The following is a 24,388-nucleotide window of genomic DNA, read 5'->3' as shown; positions in this document are numbered from 1 at the left end:
AATACCTGCGTGCTCAAACTGCATTGTTTCAAACCATCAGAGAGACAGCACAGCCAAATTTTGATGTGTATTATTATTCCAAGTTCAAGTTTCAACCTGTCCCTGATGACAGACCTGTGGGATCTCAGGGAAAGAAAGAGGTCAGACTGACTCTCAGCTTATTTACTCAAGCAGAAAGAAGAGGAGGGCAACCTTCACTTTATCATACACTTTTATGAATATATTCCCAGCTTAGTTGTTGACGGATTTTTTTCTACCTTTTTATTTGCAAACAGAATTAAAGCGGTACACCAATATAAGCAAACAAACTGAGCCGAAAACCAACATCCTCGCTGCGGCGTTAACCGAAGCATGGTTTATTCTCCGCAGAAATAATCTCTCCTCTCCTCCCAGAGCGCTGATTGCGTTTTAAATGTTTATTTCCGGTTCTACCGCTAACCTTCCTTTGGGTGGGGAAAGCACCATTTTTCAGAAGGGAGGCCTCTCTACCCCTCCCTAAGGCGTTACGTGTCACTCAGCTTCATGGCTGAGCCGGTATCTGAAAGGCACTTGCTGCCCCCCTTTCTCTCGCAGGGGGTCCTGGAGTCCAGTCTTGCCCACGGCCAAAGCGCCAACCCACCCTTACTGCTCTTGGTGGGGGCTTGCTGCCTTCTGCTGCAAGCGCAGAGCAGCTACAACTTGGAGTAGGTTATCTCCCTGGTTGTCTTCTTCTCCATGATGCCTTGGGCGGACTTCAAGATGTCCTCTGTCTGAAGCATGCTCATGTTCCAGGTAGCCTGCAGGGCAGAAACAAATCGGGCTCAGAAGAGGCCTGAGCAAAAGCCTTAGCTGTTTGTTCTTTAGGCATGGGAGAACCTCTTAAAATAAACTACCGTATTTTTCGCTCCATAAGACACACTTTTTCCCTCCTAAAAAGTAAGGGGAAATGTGTGTGCGTCTTATGGAGCGAATGCAGGGGGGAGGCAGGCGGGAAAGGCCCCCAAGAGCCGCACACACGCTCCGCGCGCCTCTTGCGGGCTTTTCCCCAGGAGAAGGGACTGACTGGCCCCGTCAGTCCCTTCTCCCTCCTCGTAGAAAAGCCCGCAGGAGCCGCGCATCCTTTAAAGAGCGCGCGGCTCTTGCGTGCTTTTGTGGGAGGTGGGGGAAGGGACAGAGAGCAGCCGCTCAGGCCCTTCCCCTATCTCCCGGAAAAGAATAATAATAATAAATTTTATTTATATCCCGCCCTCCCCAGCCGAAGCCGGGCTCAGGGCAGCTAGCAACAATAAAACAGTACAAAAGTACAGCACAAACAACACTCTAAAATCATTCATTATAAAATTAATTAATTCAAGCCACTGGCAACCATTGGGCCAGAGCTCCGCAAAGATTGCCGAGGGAGGGAGTCAGGCTGTGCCCTGGCCAAAGGCCTGGTGGAACAGCTCTGTCTTGCACGCCCTGCGGAAAGATGTCAAGTCCCGCAGGGCCCTGGTCTCTTGTGACAGAGTGTTCCACCAGATTGGAGCCGCAGCCGAAAAAGCCCTGGCTCTAGTTGAGGCCAGCCTAACCTCTCTGTGGCCTGGGACCTTCAAGATGTTTTTATTTGAAGACTGTAAGGTCCTCTGTGGGGCATACCAGGAGAGGCGGTCCCGTAGGTACGAGGGTCCTAGGCCGTATTTTCCCTTGGGGGAAAAGCCCCCAAGAGCAGCACTCCCTTTCACTAGCCGTGTGGAGCATGTGTGCAGCTCTTGGGGGTTTTTCTCCCTCCTGGGGAAAAGCCTGCAAGCGCCGTGCAAACGCTCCACGCGGCTCGTGAAAGGGAGCGCTGAGCAGAGCCTGGGATGCAGTCAGGCTCTGCTCAGCGCTCCCTTTAAAGAATATCTTTTTTCTTGCATTCCCCTTCTAAAAACTAGGTGCGTCTTATGGAGCGAAAAATACGGTACTCTAAAGAAAAACAGAGGAAGAAAGAAAAAGGCAGAGTCCTTAACCCTTCTGTCACACAGAAAGGTGCGGACCCTCCCAGCTCTTAGTTGGCAGCTTCCCATTCTCCTCCCAGCCTCTCACCCAAGGCCCTTTGCCAACCACCTGTCACCTTCAGGTGTGTACAGTTCCAATGAAAACCCAGAGCAGAGGACACCAAGAAAAGGGGGAGGGGGGAGAAAAAGGAAGAAAAATGGAAGAGAGGAACAGAAAAGAGAAAGAAAGTCAAGAGAGAGATCAAAGGGACTTCTGATTTGCATTTTTCAGTTACATACAAAAAATTATTCAAAATATTTTCTCTCAGCTAACATCCAGTTATTCTGTCTTCTGATAAGTGATACTTACCCACCCTTCAGACCTAAACATCTCAAATTCGTACGTTACAGTCAAACTTCGGTTGTCGAACATACAGTGGTACCTCGGGTTAAGTACTTAATTCGTTCCGGAGGTCCGTTCTTAACCAGAAACTGTTCTTAACCTGAAGCACCACTTTAGCTAATGGGGCCTCCTGCTGCCGCCGTGCCGCCAGAACACAATTTCTGTTCTCATCCTGAAGCAAAGTTCTTAACCTGAAGCACTGTTTCTGGGTTAGCAGAGTCTGTAACCTGAAGCGTCTGTAACCTGAGGTACCACTGTAATCCGTTCCGGAAGCCCATTCGGCTTCCGAAACGTTCGACAGCTGATGCGTGACTTCTGATTGGTTGTGGGAGCTTCCTGCACTCAAGCGGAAGCCGCGTTGGACATTCGGCTTCCGGAAAACGTTTGAAAACTGGAACATTTAACTTCTGGGTTTCCAGCGTTCGGGAGCCGAAACATTCCAAAACAGAGGCATTCAAGAGCAGAGGTTTGACTGTATATGGATCCCGCTCAAGAACTGTTACAGGTGACATATAACCCTTGTTCCACATTTGTCAGAAATCTGTTTTTCCCTGTAGCAGCACTTGGGGGTCTCTCTGCCTGCTCACCCCAAGCAGGGGCCTCCACTTTTCTCAGTCCCTGCCAAAAACCTTTTAACTAGAAATGTTGGTGTGGCTCACAGCAACCCCCCTTTGGAATTCAAGATTATAGAATCATAGAGTTGGAAGAGACCACAAGGGCCATCGAGTCCAACCCCCTGCCAAGCAGGAAACACCATCAGAGCACTCCTGACATATGGTTGTCAAGCCTCTGCTTAAAGACCTCCAAAGAAGGAGACTCCACCACACTCCTTGGCAGCAAATCCCACTGTCGAACAGCTCTTACTGTCAGGAAGTTCTTCCTAATGTTTAGGTGGAATCTTCTTTCTTGTAGTTTGGATCCATTGCTCCGTGTCCGCTTCTCCGGAGCAGCAGAAAACAACCTTTCTCCCTCCTCTATGTGACATCCTTTTCTATATTTGAACATGGCTATCATATCACCCCTTAACCTCCTCTTCTCCAGGCTAAACATGCCCAGCTCCCTTAGCCGTTCCTCATAAGGCATCGTTTAACTCAGGCCCATTCACTTCACTGGGCTTGATTTGAGCAGAACTTGGCTGGACACCACCCCTGAAAGTCAGCTGGGCACCTTGGTGTTTTCCGTGGCACAGCAGGAACAGCTGTCTGAGTGCAAAAGTCAGAGCCTGGGTTTCTGCAGCCCGGCAACCGTGTTGTGCAAATCCCTTTATTGCTTTATTGCGCTACGCTTGCTTTTGCTGGTGCCAAATCCTAGAGACCAAGGGCGGCTGCACCTTGTTCCTGTTGCAAAACGGGAACAAAGGGCGAAATGCATTTATGAGTTGCACAGAGCCAGTTGAGGCGGAAGCCTTCCTGCAAAGTGCTGCCTATCTCAGGGATGGGGAATGTATTTAAACCTGTGGGCTGCAGTACCTTCCGGGGGCTGCATGCTGGTGGTGGGCGGGGCTAGAGGCAGAAGTGGGAGGAGCAACCCATGCAAATTTTGCTTTGTTAACAGTCGGCTAGTTTCTGCGCACATCGCTCTCGATCCTCCAGAGGCGCTGTCAGACTTGGAGGACATATTCCAGCCAGGCAAAAACAAGCCAGGAAGGTGTGAAGCAAGGCTGGTGAGGGGTGCAGCCTGCGGAAGAGTCCTGAGGGCCAGCTAAGAAGGACTGGAGGGCCACTCTTAGCCTCTGGCTTGGCAGTGGCTGCAGCCAAAGGCCTTTGAAATCTCTGCTCTGTTTCTTGGAGAGTCCGGGCGGCCAACCTGAGACTCCCTACTCTGCAAAGCCTCTGTGCCCCATGACACTCACCATATACTTCAGGCCTTCAGACACAGGGTGGTCCCTAGAGTAGACCAGGTTGACTTTGGTTCCCTGCACAGCAACCGGACTCTTGCTGGCAATCTCACTGGCCAAGTCAAAAGCGCTCTGCATCATGGTCTCCTTGTCTTGGAAGACACGGCTGAGCAGGGGAGGGAAGAAGAAGAAGAGTTTGGATTTGATATCCCGCCTTTCACTCCCTTTAAGGAGTCTCAAAGCAGCTAACATTCTCATAGAATCCTAGAGTTGGAAGAGACCACAAGGGCCATCGAGTCCAACCCCCTGCCAAGCAGGAAACACCATCAGAGCACTCCTGACATATGGTTGTCAAGCCTCTGCTTAAAGACCTCCAAAGAAGGAGACTCCACCACACTCCTTGGCAGCAAATTCCACTGTCAAATAGCTCTAAGTTCTTCCTCATGTTTAGGTGGAATCTTCTTTCTTGTAGTTTGGATCCATTGCTCCGTGTCCGCTTCTCTGGAGCAGCAGAAAACAACCTTTCTCCCTTCTCTACGTGACATCCTTTTGTATATTTGAACATGGCTATCATATCACCCCTTAACCTCCTCTTCTCCAGGCTAAACATACCCAGCTCCCCTAGCCGTTCCTCATAAGGCATCGTTTCCAGGCCTTTGACCATTTTGGTTGCCCTCCTCTGGACACGTTCCAGTTTGTCGGTGTCCTTCTTGAACTGTGGTGCCCAGAACTGGACACAGTACTCCAGGTGAGGTCTGACCAGAGCAGAATACAGTGGCACTATTACTTCCCTTGATCTAGATGCTATACTCCTATTGATGTATTCTATTGCTATACTCCTTTCCCTTCCTCCCCCACAACAAACACTCTGGGTGGTCCCATGGGGGCGGGGGAAAACCTGCTTCATCAGAGCATCACCTACGTGCTGGCGAAGCAGCACCCAATAAACACACGAGACATAACTGGCTGTGTTCTTAGAAAGAGAAGAGAGAAGAGTTTTGGATTTGATATCCAGCTTTAACACTACCCTAGGGAGTCTCAAAGCGGCTAACATTCTCCTTTCCCTTCCTCCCCCACAATAAACACTCTGTGAGGTGAGTGGGGCTGAGAGACTTCAGAGAAGTGTGACTGGCCCAAGGTCACCCAGCAGCTGCATGTGGAGGAGCGGAAACGCGAACCCGGTTCCCCAGATTACGAGAGTACGGCTCTTAACCACTACACCACACTGGCTCATCCTGGAAGCAGGGTGGTGTGATTAAGCCAAGGGGGGGAATCCTGACATTGGAATAACTGGAAGGGACCCAAGGGATCATCTAGTCCAACCCAGGGAGGAGGGCATCATCTCACTTAGTTCTCCATTTCAAAGGAGTTAGCAGAAAACACACACACATGAAGTTGTCCTTCTAAAAGGGGAAATTCACAGACACCTCTTTTCGGCAAGGGAGGGTTATTTATAAGACATATTCAACACACTTGGAAAGTATTTGTAGTCAGTAACCTCTGAGGTTCCTTTTAGGCAGCGTTTCTCAAGCTGTGGGTCCCCAGATGTTGTTGGACTACAACTCCCATCATCCCTGAGCTCTGGCCTTGCTAGCTAGGGGTGATGGGAGTTGTAGTTCAACAACATCTGGGCACCCACAGGCTGAGAAAGGCTGCTTTTAGGCGTAATGGTTACTGAAAAGGGTCTCCTGTGAATTGGCCTCGGTCCAGTATATCTGAAGGAGCGTCTCCACCCCCATCGTTCTGCCCGGACACTGAGGTCCAGCTCCGAGGGACTTCTGGTGGTTCCCTCACTGCGAGAGGCCAAGTTACAGGGAACCAGGCAGAGGGCCTTCTCGGTAGTGGCGCCCACCCTGTGGAACTCCCTCCCATCAGATGTCAAAGCGATAAACAGTGTATTTTTCATCTTTGTTGGAAGCCGCCCAGAGTGGCTGGGGAAACCCAGCCAGATGGGCGGGGTACAAATAATAAATTATTATTATTATTATTATTATTATTATTATTATTATTATTATTATTATTCCCGAGCAGAGAGCAGCCATGTAAATCACAGAGGAATAAAGCAATTAACACTTGATTTGTCACCCTGCATCTCTCTGCTATGCTCTTGCTTAGCTGCCTGAAGTTAGCAAACCCCCAAGCCCACTTCTTCTCCCCAGGCCAAGCCCCTCAGCGCCCCACCTGGATAAATCCTCAGCTCATGAAGCTCACACTGGGTGACCACGGAGCCAGTGGCTGCCTCCCAGCCAAACCTACCTCGCAGGGGTGTTGTGGAGATTAAATGAGGGGAAAGGCGAACCAAGCGTGCCGCCTTGGAGGAAAAGGTGGAATATAAACGTCATATAAAGAGCCAGTGTGGTGTAGTGGTTAAGAGTGGTGGACTCGTAATCTGGTGAACCGGGTTCGCATCTCCGCTCCTCCACCTGCAGCTGCTGGGTGACCTTGGGCTAGTCACACTTCTCTGAAGTCTCTCAGCCCCACTCACCTCACAGAGTGTTTGTTGTGGGGGAGGAAGGGAAAGGAGAATGTTAGCCGCTTTGAGACTCCTTAAAGGGAGTGAAAGGCGGGATATCAAATCCAAACTCTTCTTCTTCTTCATAATAAACGTGATCTTCAACTGGGGCCAGACCTCCTGCTTACCTGGAGGGGCGAGAGTCACAGCCGTTGCCCCAGACACCGAGAAGATGGCCTACAAGAAAACGCGGACCCTACCCACCCTGCTTCAGATTTTCCTCCTGTTTCACCCTGTTCATGGACGCGGCTGGCGCTGTGGGTAAAACCTCAGCGCCTAGGGCTTGCCGATCGCATGGTCGGCGGTTCGAATCCCTGCGGTGGGGTGAGCTCCCGTCTTTCGGTCCCAGCTCCTGCCCACCTAGCAGTTCGAAAGCACCCCTAAGTGCAAGTAGATAAATAGGTACCGCTTTATAGCGGGAAGGTAAACGGCGTTTCCGTGTGCTGCGCTGGTGCTGACTCGCCAGAGCAGCTTCGTCACGCTGGCCACATGACCCAGAAGTGTCTCCGGACAGCGCTGGGCCCCGGCCTCTTAAGTGAGATGGGCACACAACCCTAGAGTCGGACACGACTGGCCCGTATGGACAGGGGTACCTTTACCTTTACCACCCTGTTCAAGTGGTTCTTTGTTCTGCATCTTTCCTGGCTTTTTAAGTACCGTATTTTTTGGTCTATAAGACTCACTTTTTCCCTCCTAAAAAGTAAGGGGAAATGTGTGTGCGTCTTATGGAGCGAATGCAGGCTGCGCAGCTATCACAGAAGCCAGAACAGCAAGAGGAATCGCTGCTTTCACTGATCCCTCTTGTTGCTCTGGCTTCTGAGATTCAGAATATTTTTTTTCTTGTTTTCCTCCTCCAAAAACTACGTGCGTCTTATGGTCTGGTGCGTCTTATAGAGCGAAAAATACGGTATCTTTTTTTTCCTTTTTTTTTGAGATGTGGCTTCCAGGACGACGCAGCCAGGAGATTTTGCATGGCGTTAGGGTCATTAGCCACTCTCATTTACATCCCCACCCCCAAACCCTTCCCCTAATAATTCCCAGACTCGTGACTTTGCTGGGCAGAGGCCACGAAATGAAAAGGGGAACCTGCCTCCGTCAAAAGAGGGTTGTGGACCAAGGAGGAAGTGCTGTTATCAGCCCCACACAATTATGAATAGGCGGACTATCTGGGGGAGTGTGCCACATACCTGACCAAGCCGCTGCTCTCGGCTTCAGGCGCCATCATCTTCCTGGCAGTGAATGCCAACTCGTTGACCAGGCTGGGAGCAGGAGGAAAGAATCAGCAGGTTAGGAAAATTTCTCCTCCATGGAGAAGGAAGTGAGGCATTTTTCCCTGCAGGGCAAAGCCGAACTGTCTGCTGAACAACCAACTCTTGTGGTTTTGTAAACCGTTCTCCAGTTGGATGGGACACCAAGGGTTTCATTATGTACCGTATTTTTCGCCCTATAGGACGCACCGGCCCATAGGACGCACCTAGTTTTTTGGGGGGGAAATCAAGGGGAAAAAATTTATTTCCCCCCCCCCCCCCCAGGTTTGCACAGCCATCCCCAAGCTAGAAGAGGGAGACGGAGCACTCCGTCTCCCTCTTCTGCCTTCAGGGACAGCCTCTCTAGCCTCCGTGGGGCAGCGGCTTGCCCCGCTGTCCCCCGAGTTTGTGGGGCTGGCAGGGGGAGAAGCAAGCTTGCTTCTCTCCCCCCCCCCCCAGCCTCCAGATCAGGTCGGGGAATAGCGGGGTGGCGGCGCTCCGCCTCCCCGCTATCCCCCGAGCTTTTGGGCTGCAGGCTGCTGCCCGCAAGCCTTGTGAGCCCGCGGGACCTCCCACCGGGCTTGCAAGACTTGCGGATAGCTTCCTGAAGCCTGGAGAGCGAGAGGGGTCGGTGCGCACCGACCCCTCTCGCTTTCCAGGCTTCAGCAAAAGTCTGCATTCGCCCCATAGGACGCACACACATTTCCCCTTCATTTTTGGAGGGGGAAAAGTGTGTCTTATGGGGTGAAAAATAGGGTATTTTGCATTCCCATTGTGTCTTTCTGTTGGTATAGTAAAGGTAAAGGGACCCCTGACAGTTAAGTCCAATTGCTCTGCTGGCTTCACAGCAAAGCGGGAGAAGGGATGGAATAGGTCTATATTTTTTGTTGTCATCCATATGCCGAGATATTTCATATTATTTTTTTTATCTCCAACCCTGAGATTCTTCGTAGCTCACTTTTTTCTTGGTTCCCCTTATTTTTAACTAATAGATTCGGTTTTTTTATACTTTATCTTAAAGCCAGCTAGGTGTCCAAATTCATTTATACGTTCTATTGCTCTTGGGATACATTCTATTGGATTTTCAGTAGTGGCGATCAAATCGTCCGCGAATCACAATCACAATCCCCCCCCATCACAATCCCTTTTATAGTCTCATCTTTTCTAATTTTATTCATTAATATTTCTAACACCAATGTAAGGGGCTCGCTGTGCCCCAAATCAATGTCACCAATGCTATTACCTCCCTGACAAGCCGCAAGAGGGATGGAGGGACGGAAGGAAAGTTGAAAGGGAAGCGAACACTGACCTCCGATTTCCGACGATATGAGGTAGCCGTTGCAGAACGCCGACGTCAGCTGCCAAACCGACGTCCACTTCCTGGAGGGAGGAGAAGAGACGGGTTCAGGCATCGCGTGACACAGAAGGAAAAGGTCAAAGCGCTTTGGACTGAGATAAAGGGAAGGGCTGTAGTTCGGGGGGTAAAGCATCTGAAGAAGGTTTCATCTTCTGATGTCCTGTATACCTGAAGGAGCGTCTCCACCCCCATCATCCAGCCCGGACACTGAGATCCAGCACCGAGGGCCTTCTGGCGGTTCCCTTCTTGCGAGAAGCGAGGTTACAGGGAACCAGGCAGAGGGCCTTCTCGGTAGTGGCACCTGCCCTCCCAGCAGATGTCAAGGCAATAAACAACTATTTTACTTTTAAAAGACACCTGTTTAGGGAAGTTTTTAATGTCTGACGCTGTGTTGTTTTTGATATTTGGTTGGAAGCCGCCCAGAGTGGTTGGGGAGACCCAGTCAGATGAGTGGAGTATAAATAATAAATTATCATTATTACCTCTCTCCGCCTGTGGTTTCCAGCAACTGGGATTCAGAAGCATTCCTGCCTCCGGCCACAGAGGCAGAGCATAGCCATCGTGGCTGCTAACCGTATTCTTTTAAAAGCCATCCAATACGGTGGCCATAATTGCTTTCTGTAGGAGCGAGTTTCATAGTTTAACAACAGACTCTCCAACTGTAAACTAAGAAATATTTCATAAAAATATATTTAAATTGCAAAAAAACAAAACAAAAACCCCACCTACTCTCCAAGTGTTCTTGCTTTCCAGGGACAGTCCTGAATTTACAGAAGCCATTCTGACTTGATCCTGGGATGTCCTGCTTTTCCTTAAGGTAAAGGTAAAGGTACCCCTGCCCGTACGGGCCAGTCTTGACAGACTCTAGGGTTGTGCGCTCATCTCACTCTATAGGCCGAGAGCCAGCGCTGTCCGAAGACACTTCCGGGTCACGTGGCCAGCGTGACAAGCTGCATCTGGCGAGCCAGCGCAGCACACGGAAACGCCGTTTACCTTCCCGCTGATAAGCGGTCCCTATTTATCTACTTGCACCCGGGGGTGCTTTCGAACTGCTAGGTTGGCAGGCGCTGGGACCGAACGACGGGAGCGCACCCTGCCACGGGGATTCGAACCGCCGACCATGCGATCGGCAAGTCCTAGGCGCTGAGGTTTTACCCACAGCGCCACCCACATCCCTGCTTTTCCTTAGGAGGTCCCTATTTCCACCCAAGAAATGTTGGAGGGCATGGCAAGGCGTCCCTGTTTTTATTGGAGAAATGTCGCGAGGGTCCGGAGTTATGCGACCCACCAAAACAAGTAACTATACAAACCGTCAAAAGACAACTGAAGGCAACCGCTCAGACTCTCTGGGTTTCCCTATTTTCCAGGGACAGTCCCAGAGTTACAGAAGCCGTCCCGGTTTCTGATTTGATCCCAAAATGTCCCGCCTTTCTGGAGGACATCCCTATTTTCATTGGAGAAATGTTGGAGGGCATGGAGTTACCTGATCCTCGACCCCTCAGAATGCAGCCCTTGTTCAGGTTTTTAAATGTTTTTATTAGGCTTCTAGATATGTTGGAAGCCGCCCAGAGTGGCTGGGGCAACCAAGTCAGGGGGATGGGGTATAAATAATAAAATTATTATGAGTGCTGTTGTTGTTATGCATTGTTTCCCAACCTTGGGCCTCCAGCTGTTTTCGAACTACAATTCCCATCATCCCTGACCACTGGTCTTGCTAGCTGAGGATTATGGGAGTTGTAGTCCAAAAACAGCTGGAGGCCCAAGGTTGGGAAATGCTGTTGTTATGGAACGCCACTTCCGAGGTGGAGAGGAGGTGGGGTTGCGGGCTCACCACCTCCCCACGCATGCGGGGTGCTGACTTACAGTCCCCGCGAGAACGAGGGAATCCTCGGGCGCGTCATCTCCCTGTCCAGCCAATCGGCTGGCCAGGGAGGTGTGGCCCGGGCTATTTAGGGTCGGCACGACCAAGGACCTCCCTCTCTGCTTCATTCCAGCTGCTCTGGATGGGGGGGGGAGGAATGAGAGGGGGGGAAGGAAGCGCCATCACCCTCCCCCAAAGCAAAGGGTAGTCCGGCAAAGGATTCCGGGGGGGCGTTGCCCTGTCCGAAGCCTATGGAGGTGTGGGCCTAAGGCACGCCCCCGAGTGAGATCCTAGTTGATGTACAGTGGTGCCCCGCAAGGCGAATGCCTCGCAAGACGGAAAACCCCCAAGACGAAAGGGTTTTCCATTTTTCAATGCGCTTCGCAGGATGAATTTCTCTATGGGCTTGCTTCGCAAGACGAAAATGTCTTGCGATTCTTGAGATTTTTTTTCGCTCCCCACCCCCTTTTTCTAAGGCGCTAAGCTGCTAATAGCCTTTTAGCAGCTAATCCACTAATCCCTTAAGCCTTTAATAGCCACTAATAGCTGCTAAACCGCTAATAGCGCTAATCCGCTAATAGGGTTGCCTCGCAAGACAAAAAAACCACTAGACGAAGAGACTCGCGAATTAATTTTGTCTTGCGAGGCACCACTGTACATCAGCAGGACTCCCCCTCCTGGTGGTTAACCCTTGCCGGCCTTGATGCAATCAGGCTGAAGCTGGTTAGTCGATAGGACCAATGCCTAAGCCAATACCACTCAATTCCTGCAATCAATAAAGTTGTGGCCTTTTCCGCCCATTAACCTTAAATACTGTGTCCTGTGTCTTTATTTTCCAAGGGGGGAACGGATTGCCACGCAATAGGATGTCCCTCTTTTCATCAGAGAAATGTTGGAGGGTATGTAACTATGCACTGAACATTTTCTTATGTTTCTCCTGAATTTTCCTGAATGTCCCTTGTCTGGAGTCCTGGAGCTTCTGCCACTGCCAGTCATAGAATCATAGAGTTGGAAGAGACCACAAGGGCCATCGAGTCCAACCCCCTGCCAAGCAGGAAACACCATCAGAGCACTCCTGACATATGGTTGTCAAGCCTCTGCTTAAAGACCTCCAAAGAAGGAGACTCCACCACACTCCTTGGCAGCAAATTCCACTGTCAAACAGCTCTTACTGTCAGGAAGTTCTTCCTAATGTTTAGGTGGAATCTTCTTTCTTGTAGTTTGGATCCATTGCTCCGTGTCCGCTTCTCTGGAGCAGCAGAAAACAACCTTTCTCCCTCCTCTAGGTGACATCCTTTTATATATTTGAACATGGCTATCATATCACCCCTTAACCTCCTCTTCTCCAAGCTAAACATGCCCAGCTCCCTTAGCCGTTCCTCATAAGACATCGTTTCCAGGCCTTTGACCATTTTGGTTGCCCTCCTCTGGACACGTTCCAGTTTGTCAGTGTCCTTCTTGAACTGTGGTGCCCAGAACTGGACAAACTGGACTGTAGTTAATAATGAGCTAGACAGACCAAGGGTATGACTTGTTGAAAGGAACCTTCCTCTGTTCCTAAGGGGCTTGGAGCCAGACTACCAAGCCAGGTAGTTTCCCCTGGGAAGAAAGGTGATAGGAGCTCTCACAACACACCTTAACCTGGAACCAGGCATCTTGAGTACAGTAGCGGATATCGCAGGCGGAGATGAGATTCATACCTGCAGAGGGAACAAGAACAGATAAACAATGCTGTTCACGTCCCAATAGAAGGATGCTCAGCAGCTGAACATTCAGCACGTTTCCACATCTAGGGCCAGAAGATGAATATGCATCAAGATAAGCATTTTCGGGTTGCGCTCCGCGGTGACCCGGAAGTAACGGAGCGCATTACTTCCAGGTTTCGCCGCTCGCACATGCGCTCAAAATGACGTCGAGCACATGTGCGGAAGCAGCGAAATGCGACCTCGCAGTCGCATCTTACATTCGCTTCAGGTTGCGAACAGGGCTCTGGAATGGATCCCATTTGCATCCAGAGGTACCACATGCTGATTAATATGGCAGCGAATCTAAATGGTTCACATAAAGCATGCTGAATGCAAAAAACCAAAATTTTATTTTAATTTTTATTAGATTTATTTACTGCCCTTCATCCAAAGATCTCAGGGCGGTTCACAAGATAAAAACAGTAGATAAAAGCACAAATAAATAGTTAAAGTACAGTGGTACCTCGGGTTAAGAACTTAATTCGTTTCGGAGGTCTGGTCTTAACCTGAAACTGTTCTTAACCTGAAGCACCACTTTAGCTAATGGGGCCTCCTGCTGCTGCCGCGCCGCCGGAGCACGATTTCTGTTCTCACCCTGAAGCAAAGTTCTTAACCCGAGGAGCTATTTCTGGGTTAGCGAAGTCTGTAACCTGAAGCGTCTGTAACCTGAAACGTATGTAACCCGAGGTACCACTGTATTAGAAAAAGTCAGCAACGTACTGATAACATGATACACTATGCAAACCACTGGTGTGGTTTTATTTATTACAGTCAAGCGGTATACATGTTTCGTTAAATACCAGTATATAAGTGTGCTGCAATTATACTCAGCAGAACTTCGTAAAAACCGAGGAAAACTATTTATGTAAAACTGAGCAAGGAACACATGCACCAAAAGAAATTAAAAAAATAGGGCTGAGACTCCAGGAAAGCCTGCGTTATATGTTTTAAACGTTATATATTTAATATGGCTGGGAACCTGCAACCAGGTGCAGACCTGATTCTCTTCAGCTGTGTGACATCCTCGGGTGCCTTCAGATTAAACCCATTTAAGAGAAAGGAAAGTTGATTATGTAGTTGAAGTGTGGATCAAGTGCTTTTCAGAATGGTTTTTAAAAATGTGTTACAACACTGCCCCCTGCAGTTGGGATAGCTGAGGGAGTTTAAAAGACACACATTAGAAGCAAAAAAACTTGTCTTGATGAATTGGAAGAGCTGCAAAAAGATTCCATTGAGCACATGGATTGATAATATGGACAGATTAGCTACATACGAACGAATTGCATGTCGAAGCAAATTAAGAATGGATGAATTAGAAGAGATCTGGAATGAATATTTAAGCGATAAGACGGATAGTGGTGGGAAGTAGGGGGAGGAGAGAGAGGTAGGAAAACATTGTTAAAAAGGTGTAGTCATAGGTATTCAAATCTGAATTGTCATATTGTGTACAGTGTTATGCATTGATTTTTGTTTCTATTTCTTTTTTCTTTTTCTTCTCTTGTAATATAGTGGTACCTCGGGTTAAGTACTTAATTTGTTCCGGAGGTCCGTTCTTAACCTGAAACTGTTCTTAACCTGAAGCACCGCTTTAGCTAATGGGGCCTCTCGCTGCTGCAGCGCCGCCAGAGCACGATTTCTGTACTCATCCTGAAGCAAAGTTCTTTAACCTGAAGCACTATTTCTGGGTTAGCGGAGTCTGTAACCTGAAGCGTATGTAACCCGAGGTACCACTGTATTTAATAAAAACTAATGAAAAAAAATGAAAACAAAAACCAAGATCAAAATACAGTGGTGCCTCGTAAGACGAAATTAATTCGTTCCGCGAGTCTCTTCGTCTAGCCGTTTTTTCGTCTTGCGAAGCAACCCTATTAGCGGATTAGCGCTATTAGCGGTTTAGCGGCTATTAAAGGCTTAGCGGATTAGCTGCTAAAAGGCTATTAGCAGTTTAGCGGCTTAGAAAAAGGGGGTGGGGAGCGGAAAAAACCCCCCAGGAATTGCAAGACATTTTCGTCTTGCGAAGCAAGCCCATAGGGAAATTCGTCCTGCGAAGCGCATCGAAAACGGAAGACCCTTTCGTCTAGCGGGTTTTCCGTCTTGCGAGGCATTCGTCTTGCGGGGCACCACTGTACATAATAAAGAAAAATAAATAAAAGCCACTGCTGAAATGCCAGATTTGGCCCACGGTTACCTGTTGCAACTTGCAACATCCACAAAACTACTGCAGTTGTGAGGAGGAATGGTGGAAGCGGGGAAGAGGGGGGGGTTTCAGGTTATTTATGACGCAAATGTTGCAGACTCACCTCCTCCAATGCAGCCCCCGTGGACGGCAACAATTACGGGCTTAGGGCACTAAAAGACAAAGGAATGGTTAGCCGTGGATGGAGATGGTTTCTCATCCAAGGGTGGGGTCAATTGCAGGATCAGCCCACTCACCTTCTCCAAGACCGTGAAGGTTTCTTGATACTCCCGGATCTTCTGGCGGATGTTCCAAGCCTTCCGGGCTGTGTCGTCCCCTGGTATCATCAGGAATGTGCTGCCCATCTCCATCAAATCAATCCCTGCCGGGCAAGAGCATGGGAGAACCAGGATGGCTCACGTTACTCCCAAATAAGTGACACCCCGTCTCAATTCTGTGCCACTGATTTGCTCAAAAGAAACTTCCCAGCTTCTTCGGAAAACCTGTTTGTTTATCCTGATCTGCTTGCACAAAGCTCACACAGTGGTTAGGCTGCCCAAGCTTTACTGAGCATCCTTTTGTATATGGGACAGCTTATGAGACAATAAGCACCCATCCTTGTTTGCTTACATGGTAAAGGTAAAGGTACCCCTGCCCGTACGGGCCAGTCGTGTCCAACTCTAGGGTTGTGCGCCCATCTCACTTAAGAGGCCGGGGGCCAGCGCTGTCCGAAGACACTTCCGGGTCACGTGGCCAGCGTGACGAAGCTGCAGCAGGCGAGCCAGCACCAGCACAGCACACGGAAACGCCGTTTACCTTCCCGCTATAAAGCGGTACCTATTTATCTACTTGCACTTAAGAGTGCTTTCGAACTGCTAGGTTGGCAGGAGCTGGGACCGAACAACGGGAGCTCACCCTGCCGTGGGGATTCGAACCGCCGACCATACGATCAGCAAGTCCTAGGGACTGAGGTTTTACCCACAGCGCCACATTAATGTTTACCCATTAATCAGTCTTTTGTAATAAATTATTAATAATAATAATAATAATAATAATAATAATAATAATAATAATTTATTATTTATTATTTATACCCCGCCCATCTGGATGAGTTTCCCCAGCCAATCTGGGCGGCTCCCAATCAAATGTTAAAACAATACAGCATCACATATTAAAAACTCCCCTAAACAGGGCTGTCTTCAGACGTCTTCTAAATGTCAGGTAATTTTTCTCTTTGACATCTGGTGGGAGGGTGTTCCACAGGGCGGGTGCCACCACCGAGAAGGCCCTCTGCCTGGTTCCCTGTAGCTTTGCTTCTCGCAGTGAGGGAACTGCCAGAAGGCCCTCGGTGCTGGACCTCAGTGTCCTGGCAGAACGATGGGGGTGGAAACGCTCCTTCAGGTATACAGGACCAAGGCAGTTTAGGGCTTTAAAGGTCAGCACCAACACTTTGAAAGCATGTCCCATACTTTTCAATGCATTTCCTGGCCACTTTCCAAACGGCAAAAAGGCTTCTTTTTAAAGAGTGGATTTGTTGCGCTAGGGTGATGGACTCCTTTAAATTCACAATGCTAAAGTTACACCATACACTTGAACTCCTAAAATTGCGGCAGTCTGTAGGTACCCAACGTTTTGTTCCAAAGACCTCCACGTTCTGCGTTGTGCAAAACAGCTGCACAACAGACACTCATGCATGTGCAGTTTTAATGCTCCCCATAACAGTCAGAGGGATGCGGGTGGCGCTGTGGGTTAAACCACAGAGCCTAGGACTTGCTGATCAGAAGGTCGCAGTTCGAATCCCCGTGACGGGGTGAGCTCCCGTTGCTCTGTCCCTGCTCCTGCCAACCTAGCAGTTCGAAAGCACGTCAAAGTGCAAGTAGATAAATAGGTACCGCTCCGGCGGGAAGGTAAACAGCATTTCCGTGCGCTGCTCTGGTTCGCCAGAAGCGGCTTAAGTCATGCTGGCCACATGACCTGGAAGCTGTACGCCGGCTCCCTTGGCCAATAAAGCGAGATGAGCGCCGCAGCCGCAGAGTCGGCCACAACTGGACCTAATAGTCAGGGGTCCCTTTACCTTTACATAACAGTCAGAGAAACTGTTTTTGTGTTTTTTAATGCCTCTTTCACACACACGAGACACAACAGACTCTCCCCAAACAAAAGGACACACTTTACAGCTCAAGTGCTTTTGCCAGGCTGGAACGGATCCTTGCACTCCGACAATGCTTTTTGTCTGTCAGGATGGAGAGGGGTGTGTGAGTGTTTGCAGCAATTACCCTCCAGCCCATTTTCCCCTCTGCCTCCACCGACCACTGACATGTGGCCCTGAGAATGTTACCTGGAAGGGAATGAGGCCCTCTGAATAGAAAAGGTTCCCTGCCCCACTTTGTTATTGTTTAGTCATTTAGTCGTGTCCGCCTCTTCGTGACCCCCTGGACCAGAGCACGCCAGGCACTCCTGTCTTCCACTGCCTCCCGCAGTTTGGTCAAACTCATGCTGGTAGCTTCGAGAACTACACTGTCCAACCATCTCATCCTCTGTCGTCCCCTTCTCCTTGTGCCCTCCATCTTTCCCAACATCAGGGTCTTTTCCAGTGAGTCTTCTCTTCTCATGAGGTGGCCAAAGTATTGGAGCCTCAGCTTCACGATCTGTCCTTCCAGTGAGCACTCAGGGCTGATTTCCTTCAGAATGGAGAGGTTTGATCTTCTTGCAGTCCATGGGACTCTCAAGAGTCTCCTCCAGCACCACAATTCAAAAGCATCCATTCTTCAGCACTTAGCCTTCTTTAGGGTCCAGCTCTCACTTCCATACATCAATACTGGGAAAACCATAGCTTTAACTATACGGACCTTTGCTGGCAAGGTGATGTCTCTGCTTTTTAAGATGCTGTCTAGGTTTGTTGTTGCTTTCCTCCCAAGAACCAGGTGTCTTTTAATTTCGTGGCTGCTGTCACCACCTGCAGTGATCATGGAGCCCAAGAAAGTAAAATCTCTCAATGCCTCCATTTCTTCCCCTTCTATTTGCCAGGAGGTGATGGGACCAGTGGCCAGGGGTGCCCCACTTTAAGAAGAGTTAATTTTTCCCCCAGGAGCCAGCCTCTACAGCAGCCCAGGAACTTTCTACCCTAAAGCAGGAGAAACATCTTTCTAGTCCTCAGCATCTCTCCTCACCTACCTGAGGTGAACATTTTCCCGGCACCAGATACCACCACCACATGGCATTCGGAGTCCTGCGCAATCTTGTTGAAGCACTCCACCATCTCTCTAGGACAAGAGGGTAGGGTGAGAGAGAGAGAGAGAGAGAGAGAGAGCGCGACAAAAAAAGAGGGTGAGTTTGGGAACACCTCCTGCCACCTGAAGAACACCTGCTAGCAGTGGGAGGAAGCCATTTGACTGAAACAGGTTGACGCATGTCTTGCCTAACAAGTCTTCTAAGCAATCTCATGTGGCGCCGCATGGAGGCGGCAGCGCATACAACTGTGTGCTGGGCTTCGGCTTTAGAGAAGAAGAAGAGAAGAAGACGACTTTGGATTTGATATCCCGCCTTTCACTCCCCTTCAGGAGTCTCACAGCGGCTAACATTCTCCTTTCCCTTCCTCCCCCACAACAAACACTCTGTGAGGTGAGTGAGGCTGAGAGACTTCAGAGAAGTATGACTGGCCCAAGGTCACCCAGCAGCTGCATGTGGAGGAGCGGAGACGCAAACCCGGTTCCTCAGATTATGAGACTACCGCTCTTAACCACTACACCACACTGGCTCTCCAGAAGGGAGTACAATCACACATTCATTTTCTGCTAGACCTACGCTGGGGTAGCACAAGCAGCCATCAGCAACCCCACCCACTGAGTTTATTCTGTGGCTTTTTCCTCCTCTGCAATCTCCAGCGTATCTTCTGATGTTGTGCAAAGGACCAGCTTCCGGGGGGGGGGGGTATCAACAGAATACCTATCGCTGTTTCCTTTATGAATAATTATTAGTATTTTTCTTACAATAAGTAAATAAGGAGGCCAGATACAAGATAAAGGAAGTCTTTTATTTGGTTGTTTGTATTGTTCTATGTTATGTTTATTGTATTTCTGTACTGGGGGGTGGAGTTTATGTTATGTTGTAAATAAAATTCCAAAATAAAAATTTTCAGAATACCTATCACTTGGGCACTTCCTTTCCTGAAGACAAGAGAGCCGAGACATTTCATCTTATCCGTAAAAGAAATTCTGAGCCCCGCCCCACCAGCTCCCACTGCCTAGACAATTTGTTTCCGTGCTCCCAAGCCTACGCACCCAGCCTTCAAAAACTGGCACGAATTCAGCCCGGTTGTATAACTGAAAAGATTTTTGCTGCTGACAAATCCAAGTTCTCCTTGCTTAAACGTAAAGGGACCCTTGACCATTAGGTCCAGTAGTGGCCGGCTCTGGGGTTGTGGCGCTCATCTCGCTTTATTGGCCGAGGGAGCCGGCCAGCATGACTAAGCCGCTTCTGGCAAACCAGAGCAGCGCACGGGAACGCTGTTCACCTTCCCGCCGGAGCGGTACCTATTTATCTACTTGCACTTGATGTGCTTTCGAACTGCTAGGTTGGCAGGAGCAGGGACCGAGCAACGGGAGCTCACCCTGTTGCGGGGATTCGAACCGCCGACCTTCTGATCGGCAATTCCTAGGCTCTGTGGTTTAACCCACAGTGCCACCCGCGTCTCATTGCTTAGATTGCTCTAAAGCTGTGTTGGGGATGAGGATGGGGAAGAAACAAACAAACAAAACAAAACACTTGCTGATGAAAATGATCCAAGGTCACATGACTTAGTTTCTTATCCAATGGGTGAATGAATGCGCCTTGCTGTGTTAGGCTGCAGGTACTGGGCCAATGAGAAGCTGCAATGGTGCTGGGTCTTCTGCCCTTATCAAGCCTCTTAAAAAGCAGGTAGCTGGCGTCTTATCTACCATCTTCAAAACGCTCAGATGGTTGCATACTGAAAACAGATGCCCCCTCCTGCGATCTTTTCCATTACGTCCCTGTCTTGCTTGCTGGTTGCCATCAATTTGTTTTTGATTGATTTTATGGTGAAAAGTTTTTATAATGTTGGATTGTTTTGACTGTTGTTAGCCGCCCTGAGCCCAGCTTTGGCTGGGGAGGGCGGGGTATAAATAAAATTTATTATTTATTATTATTATTATGTTACCTCCAGAAAGCAGCATTCATGGCGTTCCTTTTCTCCGGCCGGTTGAGCTCCACGTGCAAAACCTTGTCTTTCACCCGCTCCAGCTTCAGGGTTTCATAGGTGTCCAAGGCTTTGGGCTTCTCCGGCGGTTGCGACGACATCGTCCTTAAACTGAGGCAGGGAGCAGGACGGGTCAGCAGGTCTGGGGGCAAAAACGCACTGTTAATGGGGAAACCAAGAAATATCAACAACCTCAGATATGCAGATGACACAACCTTGATGGCAGAAAGTGAGGAGGAATTAAAGAACCTTTTAATGAGGGTGAAAGAGGAGAGCGCAAAATATGGTCTGAAGCTCAACATCAAAAAAACGAAGATCATGGCCACTGGGCCCATCACCTCCTGGCAAATAGTAGGGGAAGAAATGGAGGCAGTGAGAGATTTTACTTTCTTGGGCTCCATGATCACTGCAGATGGTGACAGCAGCCAAGAAATTAAAAGATGCCTGCTTCTTGGGAGAAAAGCAATGATAAACCTAGACAGCATCTTAAAAAGTAGAGACATCACCTTGCCAAAAAAGGTCCATATAGTCAAAGCTATGGTTTTCCCAGTAGTGATGTATGGAAGTGAGAGCTGGACCCTAAAGAAGGCTGAGCGCCAAAGAATTGATGCTTTTGAATTATGGTGCTGGAGGAGACTCTTGAGAGTCCCATGGACTGCAAGAAGATCAGACCTATCCATTCTGAAGGAAATCAGCCCTGAGTGCTCACTGGAAGGACAGATCCTGAAGCTGAGGCTCCAATACTTTGGCCACCTCATGAGAAGACTCCTTGGAAAAGACCCTGATGTTGGGAAAGATGGAGGGCACAAGGAGAAGGGGACGACAGAGGACGAGATGGTGGGACAGTGTTCTCGAAGCTACCAGCATGAGTTTGACCAAACTGCGGGAGGCAGTGGAAGACAGGAGTGCCTGGCGTGCTCTGGTCCAGGGGGTCACGAAGAGGCGGACTCGACTAAACGACACAACAACAACAAATGGGGAAAGCCCTCTGCGGACTCAGAAGGGGGTCAAATAAAATGAAGGGGATTGAGCAAGAAGGAGAGAGAAAACAATGTAGGCGCCACCTTGAGCTACTTGAAGGAAAAGGCTGCATAGAAATACAATGCGATAAAGCAGCTTAGGTTTCAAAGTGCCTGGAAAGGGGTGACTCAAATAACACTCATTTCTCTTTCCTTTTATTAAGCCCCCAACGCACCCACCAAAAAAAGAGAGAGAAACCCCCTAGCAAAGTTGCCTCACAATCCTTCCTGGGCTCAGGAAGCCATTTAAAAACAGGAGACCTTATTTACTATTGAGTCACCTTTGCCCTACTTCGGAGAGGGGAAGGGCGACATGAAAGGCAAAAGAGTCTCAGACGGGGGAAAAGGTGGGGGGTAATAAATAAGTAAATAAACGAATGAATAAAGAAAGAAAAACAATAACAAGTTTGGGGGTTCAGTGCCACCCGTTGTGCCAATGACACCATCCGCTCCATTTCTCTTTTCCGTCTAAATCCATGGAAGCAGCCACGGTCATTTCTTATTGGTATATATCCTTATATTCTTGAACAGATTATATATATGCAGGTAATAAAATAAATAATAATAATAATAATAATAATAATAATAATTTATTATTTATACCCCGCCCACCTGGCTGGGTCTTCCCAGCCACCTTGGATGGCTTCCAATAAAGTATTAAATAAAGTATACAGTGGTCTGTTAAACATTAAAAGCTCCCCTAAAGGTAGTTTTTGAATCCTATTAGTGCTTAAACTCCCCCCCCAAAAAAATATAGTTTTCCAAACATACACACGCACACACCAAACCTCCCCTGTTTTAAGGCGGTTCTTGTTTTTAACCCGCAGGCTGGCTGCCTTGAGCCCCTGCAACAAAACAAAATAAATAAGAAATAGATAAAATAAATAAAAAAAGATAACTAAATAAATAAGATAAAAATAAATAAATAAGATAAAAATAAATAAATAAGATAAAAATAAATAAATAAGATAAAAATAAATAAATAAAATAAAAATAATAGGGGAAAGACACGCCTTCCCTCCACAAGGAGAGCAAAAAGAGGAGAGAAATAAGGCAAGTGAGAAGGAAAACCACCCCCTGCCAGGAAGGGGGGAGCCCCCTACTCACGCCTGGGCAGCAGACCCCTCAAAACAGCTCCCGCAGACACCGCCATGTCTTCCTCCGACTGACGGGCGAAGGTGGGCGGGGAGGCTGGAGGTCACACCACAGAGTCGGAAGCCTAGAAGGTCCCCTCATCTAGCTCCTCCTCCGCTCCAGCCAGCCAATCGTCGCCCCCGCCGCTCCCACGTCTTCTTCTTCTCTCTGCTCCGCAAAGAATATTGCAAGCGGAAGGGGCGGGGCCTGTTCGCGCACTATCCAATCGGTTCGTCGCCTCCAGCCCTCTTCCCACCTTCTTGTTGCGCCGGAAGGAGCACGTGGGAAAGGGGAAAGTGGAAGCGCCGCTTGAAGTTTGCCTTGCCATGGAATCGAGGGTCCATCTTGGGAGTCCAGTAACACAGAAAAACTAGGTTTTAATTTATATATATTTTTAACTGTTGCTATTTCTGTATTGCCCCTGTTTTACCCAATTGTAAATTCAAAGGTATCCCTATCGTGTTTTATGACTTCCTTGGTATTGTATGCGGGCTGGAACTGGTCTGTGACCGAAATAATAAAATTCAATTCAACACAACACAGAAAAGGGAGTTCAGCAGTTGATCCCAGGAGATCATCTAGTCCAGGCACGTCCAACAGATAGGCATAGGGAAACTCGGCTCTCCAGTTGTTTTGGGACTACAACTCCCATCATGCCTAGCTAACCAGAACCAGTGGTCTGGGATGATGGGAGTTGTAGTCCCAAAACATCTGGAGGGCCAAGTTTGGCCTGTAGATCACTGGACGTCTAGTAGATCACCGGCTTTCCCCCAAAGCTCAACAACTTTGCACCCCCAAAAAAGCTCAAGAAGTTTGACCCAAACCCCCCAAAGCAGGCCTTCCTCCTGCCTCTCAACAATGTAGACCTGAACCACCCAAAACGGGGTAGATCACTACTAGTTTTTAACTGTGAGTAGATGGCAGCTTCTTGGGAGTTGACCACTGGATCTAGACCATTCCACTGCAATGGAGGAATCTCTCGCTCAACATCCCTGTTACAAGTCTCTGCAAAGGGAAGGGGTGTGTGTTGAATTTATGCCAATTATTACTAAACTCAAGACTGGATAGACATTGGTTTTTCACCGTTACAAAAATTGAAGCGTTGCTTCTGTTAAAATATTATCGTAGGGAAGATCAGGAACCACAGTCACACCGCCTCATTACCTGTTTTTCCAACTTTGGAGCGAGTATGAAAACTTAACTGGTACACAAACCAGTTGCAGGCAGGTGGAGGTCACGTCTTAGCATCCATGGCAGTTTTTGATGTTTCGTTCATGACTGGAAGCCACTGAATTTTTAAAGCAGGCACTGTATAAAATATTTAGCCTGCAATGCTGCTAAATGCACACACTCATAAGAGAAATCCACTTCCAAGTAAATAAGGTTGGCCCTTGACTATAGAACAGTTGAGCCCTCTGGGAGAGAGCAACATTTGGAGTCAAGCACATCACACACATTACCATTGCACTTTTTATTCCTGTAGTCTTTGCTTACGACATCAAATTCTCAAAATCAGAATATACAAGAAGAAATGGAAGACTCTTGAGTCCACATTTGAATTGGTATGTCCTGTGGAACTCCCTACTGGTAAAAGATTGAAGAGAGAAGAGTGTTTTTTGCCAGACCTATTTTGAAAAGGTTTTTGTTTAGACAAGTATTTCATACTTGTTTACCAATATTTTATTTGTTAATCCAAGCAGTGTTTATGATTTGTATGTTTCTGTTGATTTTATTTTTAAATGCTGCATTCCACATTGCTATTATTTTTCATGAGAGTGCAGATTATAAATCCAGAAATAAGTAAATTATTCTAGTTAGTGTTTTGATTTCTGAGTAGTCAGTCTTGACAATCCCATTATGCCTCCTTCTATGAAATCAAAGGTTAAGGGGACAAAACCACACACCAAGGCCCCACACCAATACTAACCATGTACATCCCCCTCCTCTG

The 24,388-nt window shown here is 48.4% G+C and overlaps 1 protein-coding gene across 3 annotated transcripts; it reads right to left on the bottom strand.

Moving 5' to 3' along the window:
• Positions 1–193: 193 nt before the first annotated feature.
• Positions 194–22,553, bottom strand: ECH1 (enoyl-CoA hydratase 1). Of its 3 annotated transcripts, none has more exons than XM_083455720.1 (10): positions 22,414–22,552; positions 20,249–20,429; positions 18,247–18,335; positions 15,330–15,454; positions 15,197–15,245; positions 12,787–12,851; positions 9,243–9,313; positions 7,874–7,945; positions 4,190–4,340; positions 194–776 (listed from the first exon to the last, which is right to left on the bottom strand). In XM_083455720.1, exons 1-10 carry the CDS (start codon positions 22,457–22,459, stop codon positions 672–674), a joined length of 954 nt encoding a protein of 317 aa, XP_083311846.1. In that variant the 5' UTR covers positions 22,460–22,552; the 3' UTR covers positions 194–671. The 3 variants fall into 3 exon arrangements, with proteins under 3 accessions (XP_083311846.1, XP_083311844.1, XP_083311845.1); XM_083455719.1 differs by lacking the exon at positions 194–776 and adding an exon at positions 3,505–3,934 and having other exon boundaries at positions 4,158–4,340; positions 22,414–22,553; XM_083455718.1 differs by lacking the exon at positions 22,414–22,552 and having other exon boundaries at positions 20,249–20,695.
• Between the last annotated feature and the right edge of the window lie 1,835 nt (positions 22,554–24,388).

The sequence above is a fragment of the Podarcis tiliguerta genome (genome assembly GCF_965153285.1).
Source record: "Podarcis tiliguerta genome assembly, chromosome: 8".
Classification (NCBI taxonomy): Eukaryota; Metazoa; Chordata; class Lepidosauria; order Squamata; family Lacertidae; genus Podarcis; species Podarcis tiliguerta.
Note: the sequence above shows the minus strand (reverse complement) of the source record. Positions and strands in the feature narration are given on the sequence as shown.

Coding starts and splice junctions, on each gene's coding strand:
- ECH1 (XM_083455718.1), bottom strand. CDS start 20,688: ATGGAGCCCAAGAAAGTAAAATCTCTCACTGCCTCCATTTCTTCCCCT. Junction 7,946..9,242: donor CATATCGTCGGAAATCGGAG/GTCAGTGTTCGC, acceptor TCCTGCTCCCAG/CCTGGTCAACGAGTTGGCAT. Junction 4,341..7,873: donor GAGAGCAGCGGCTTGGTCAG/GTATGTGGCACA, acceptor TCCCCTGCTCAG/CCGTGTCTTCCAAGACAAGG.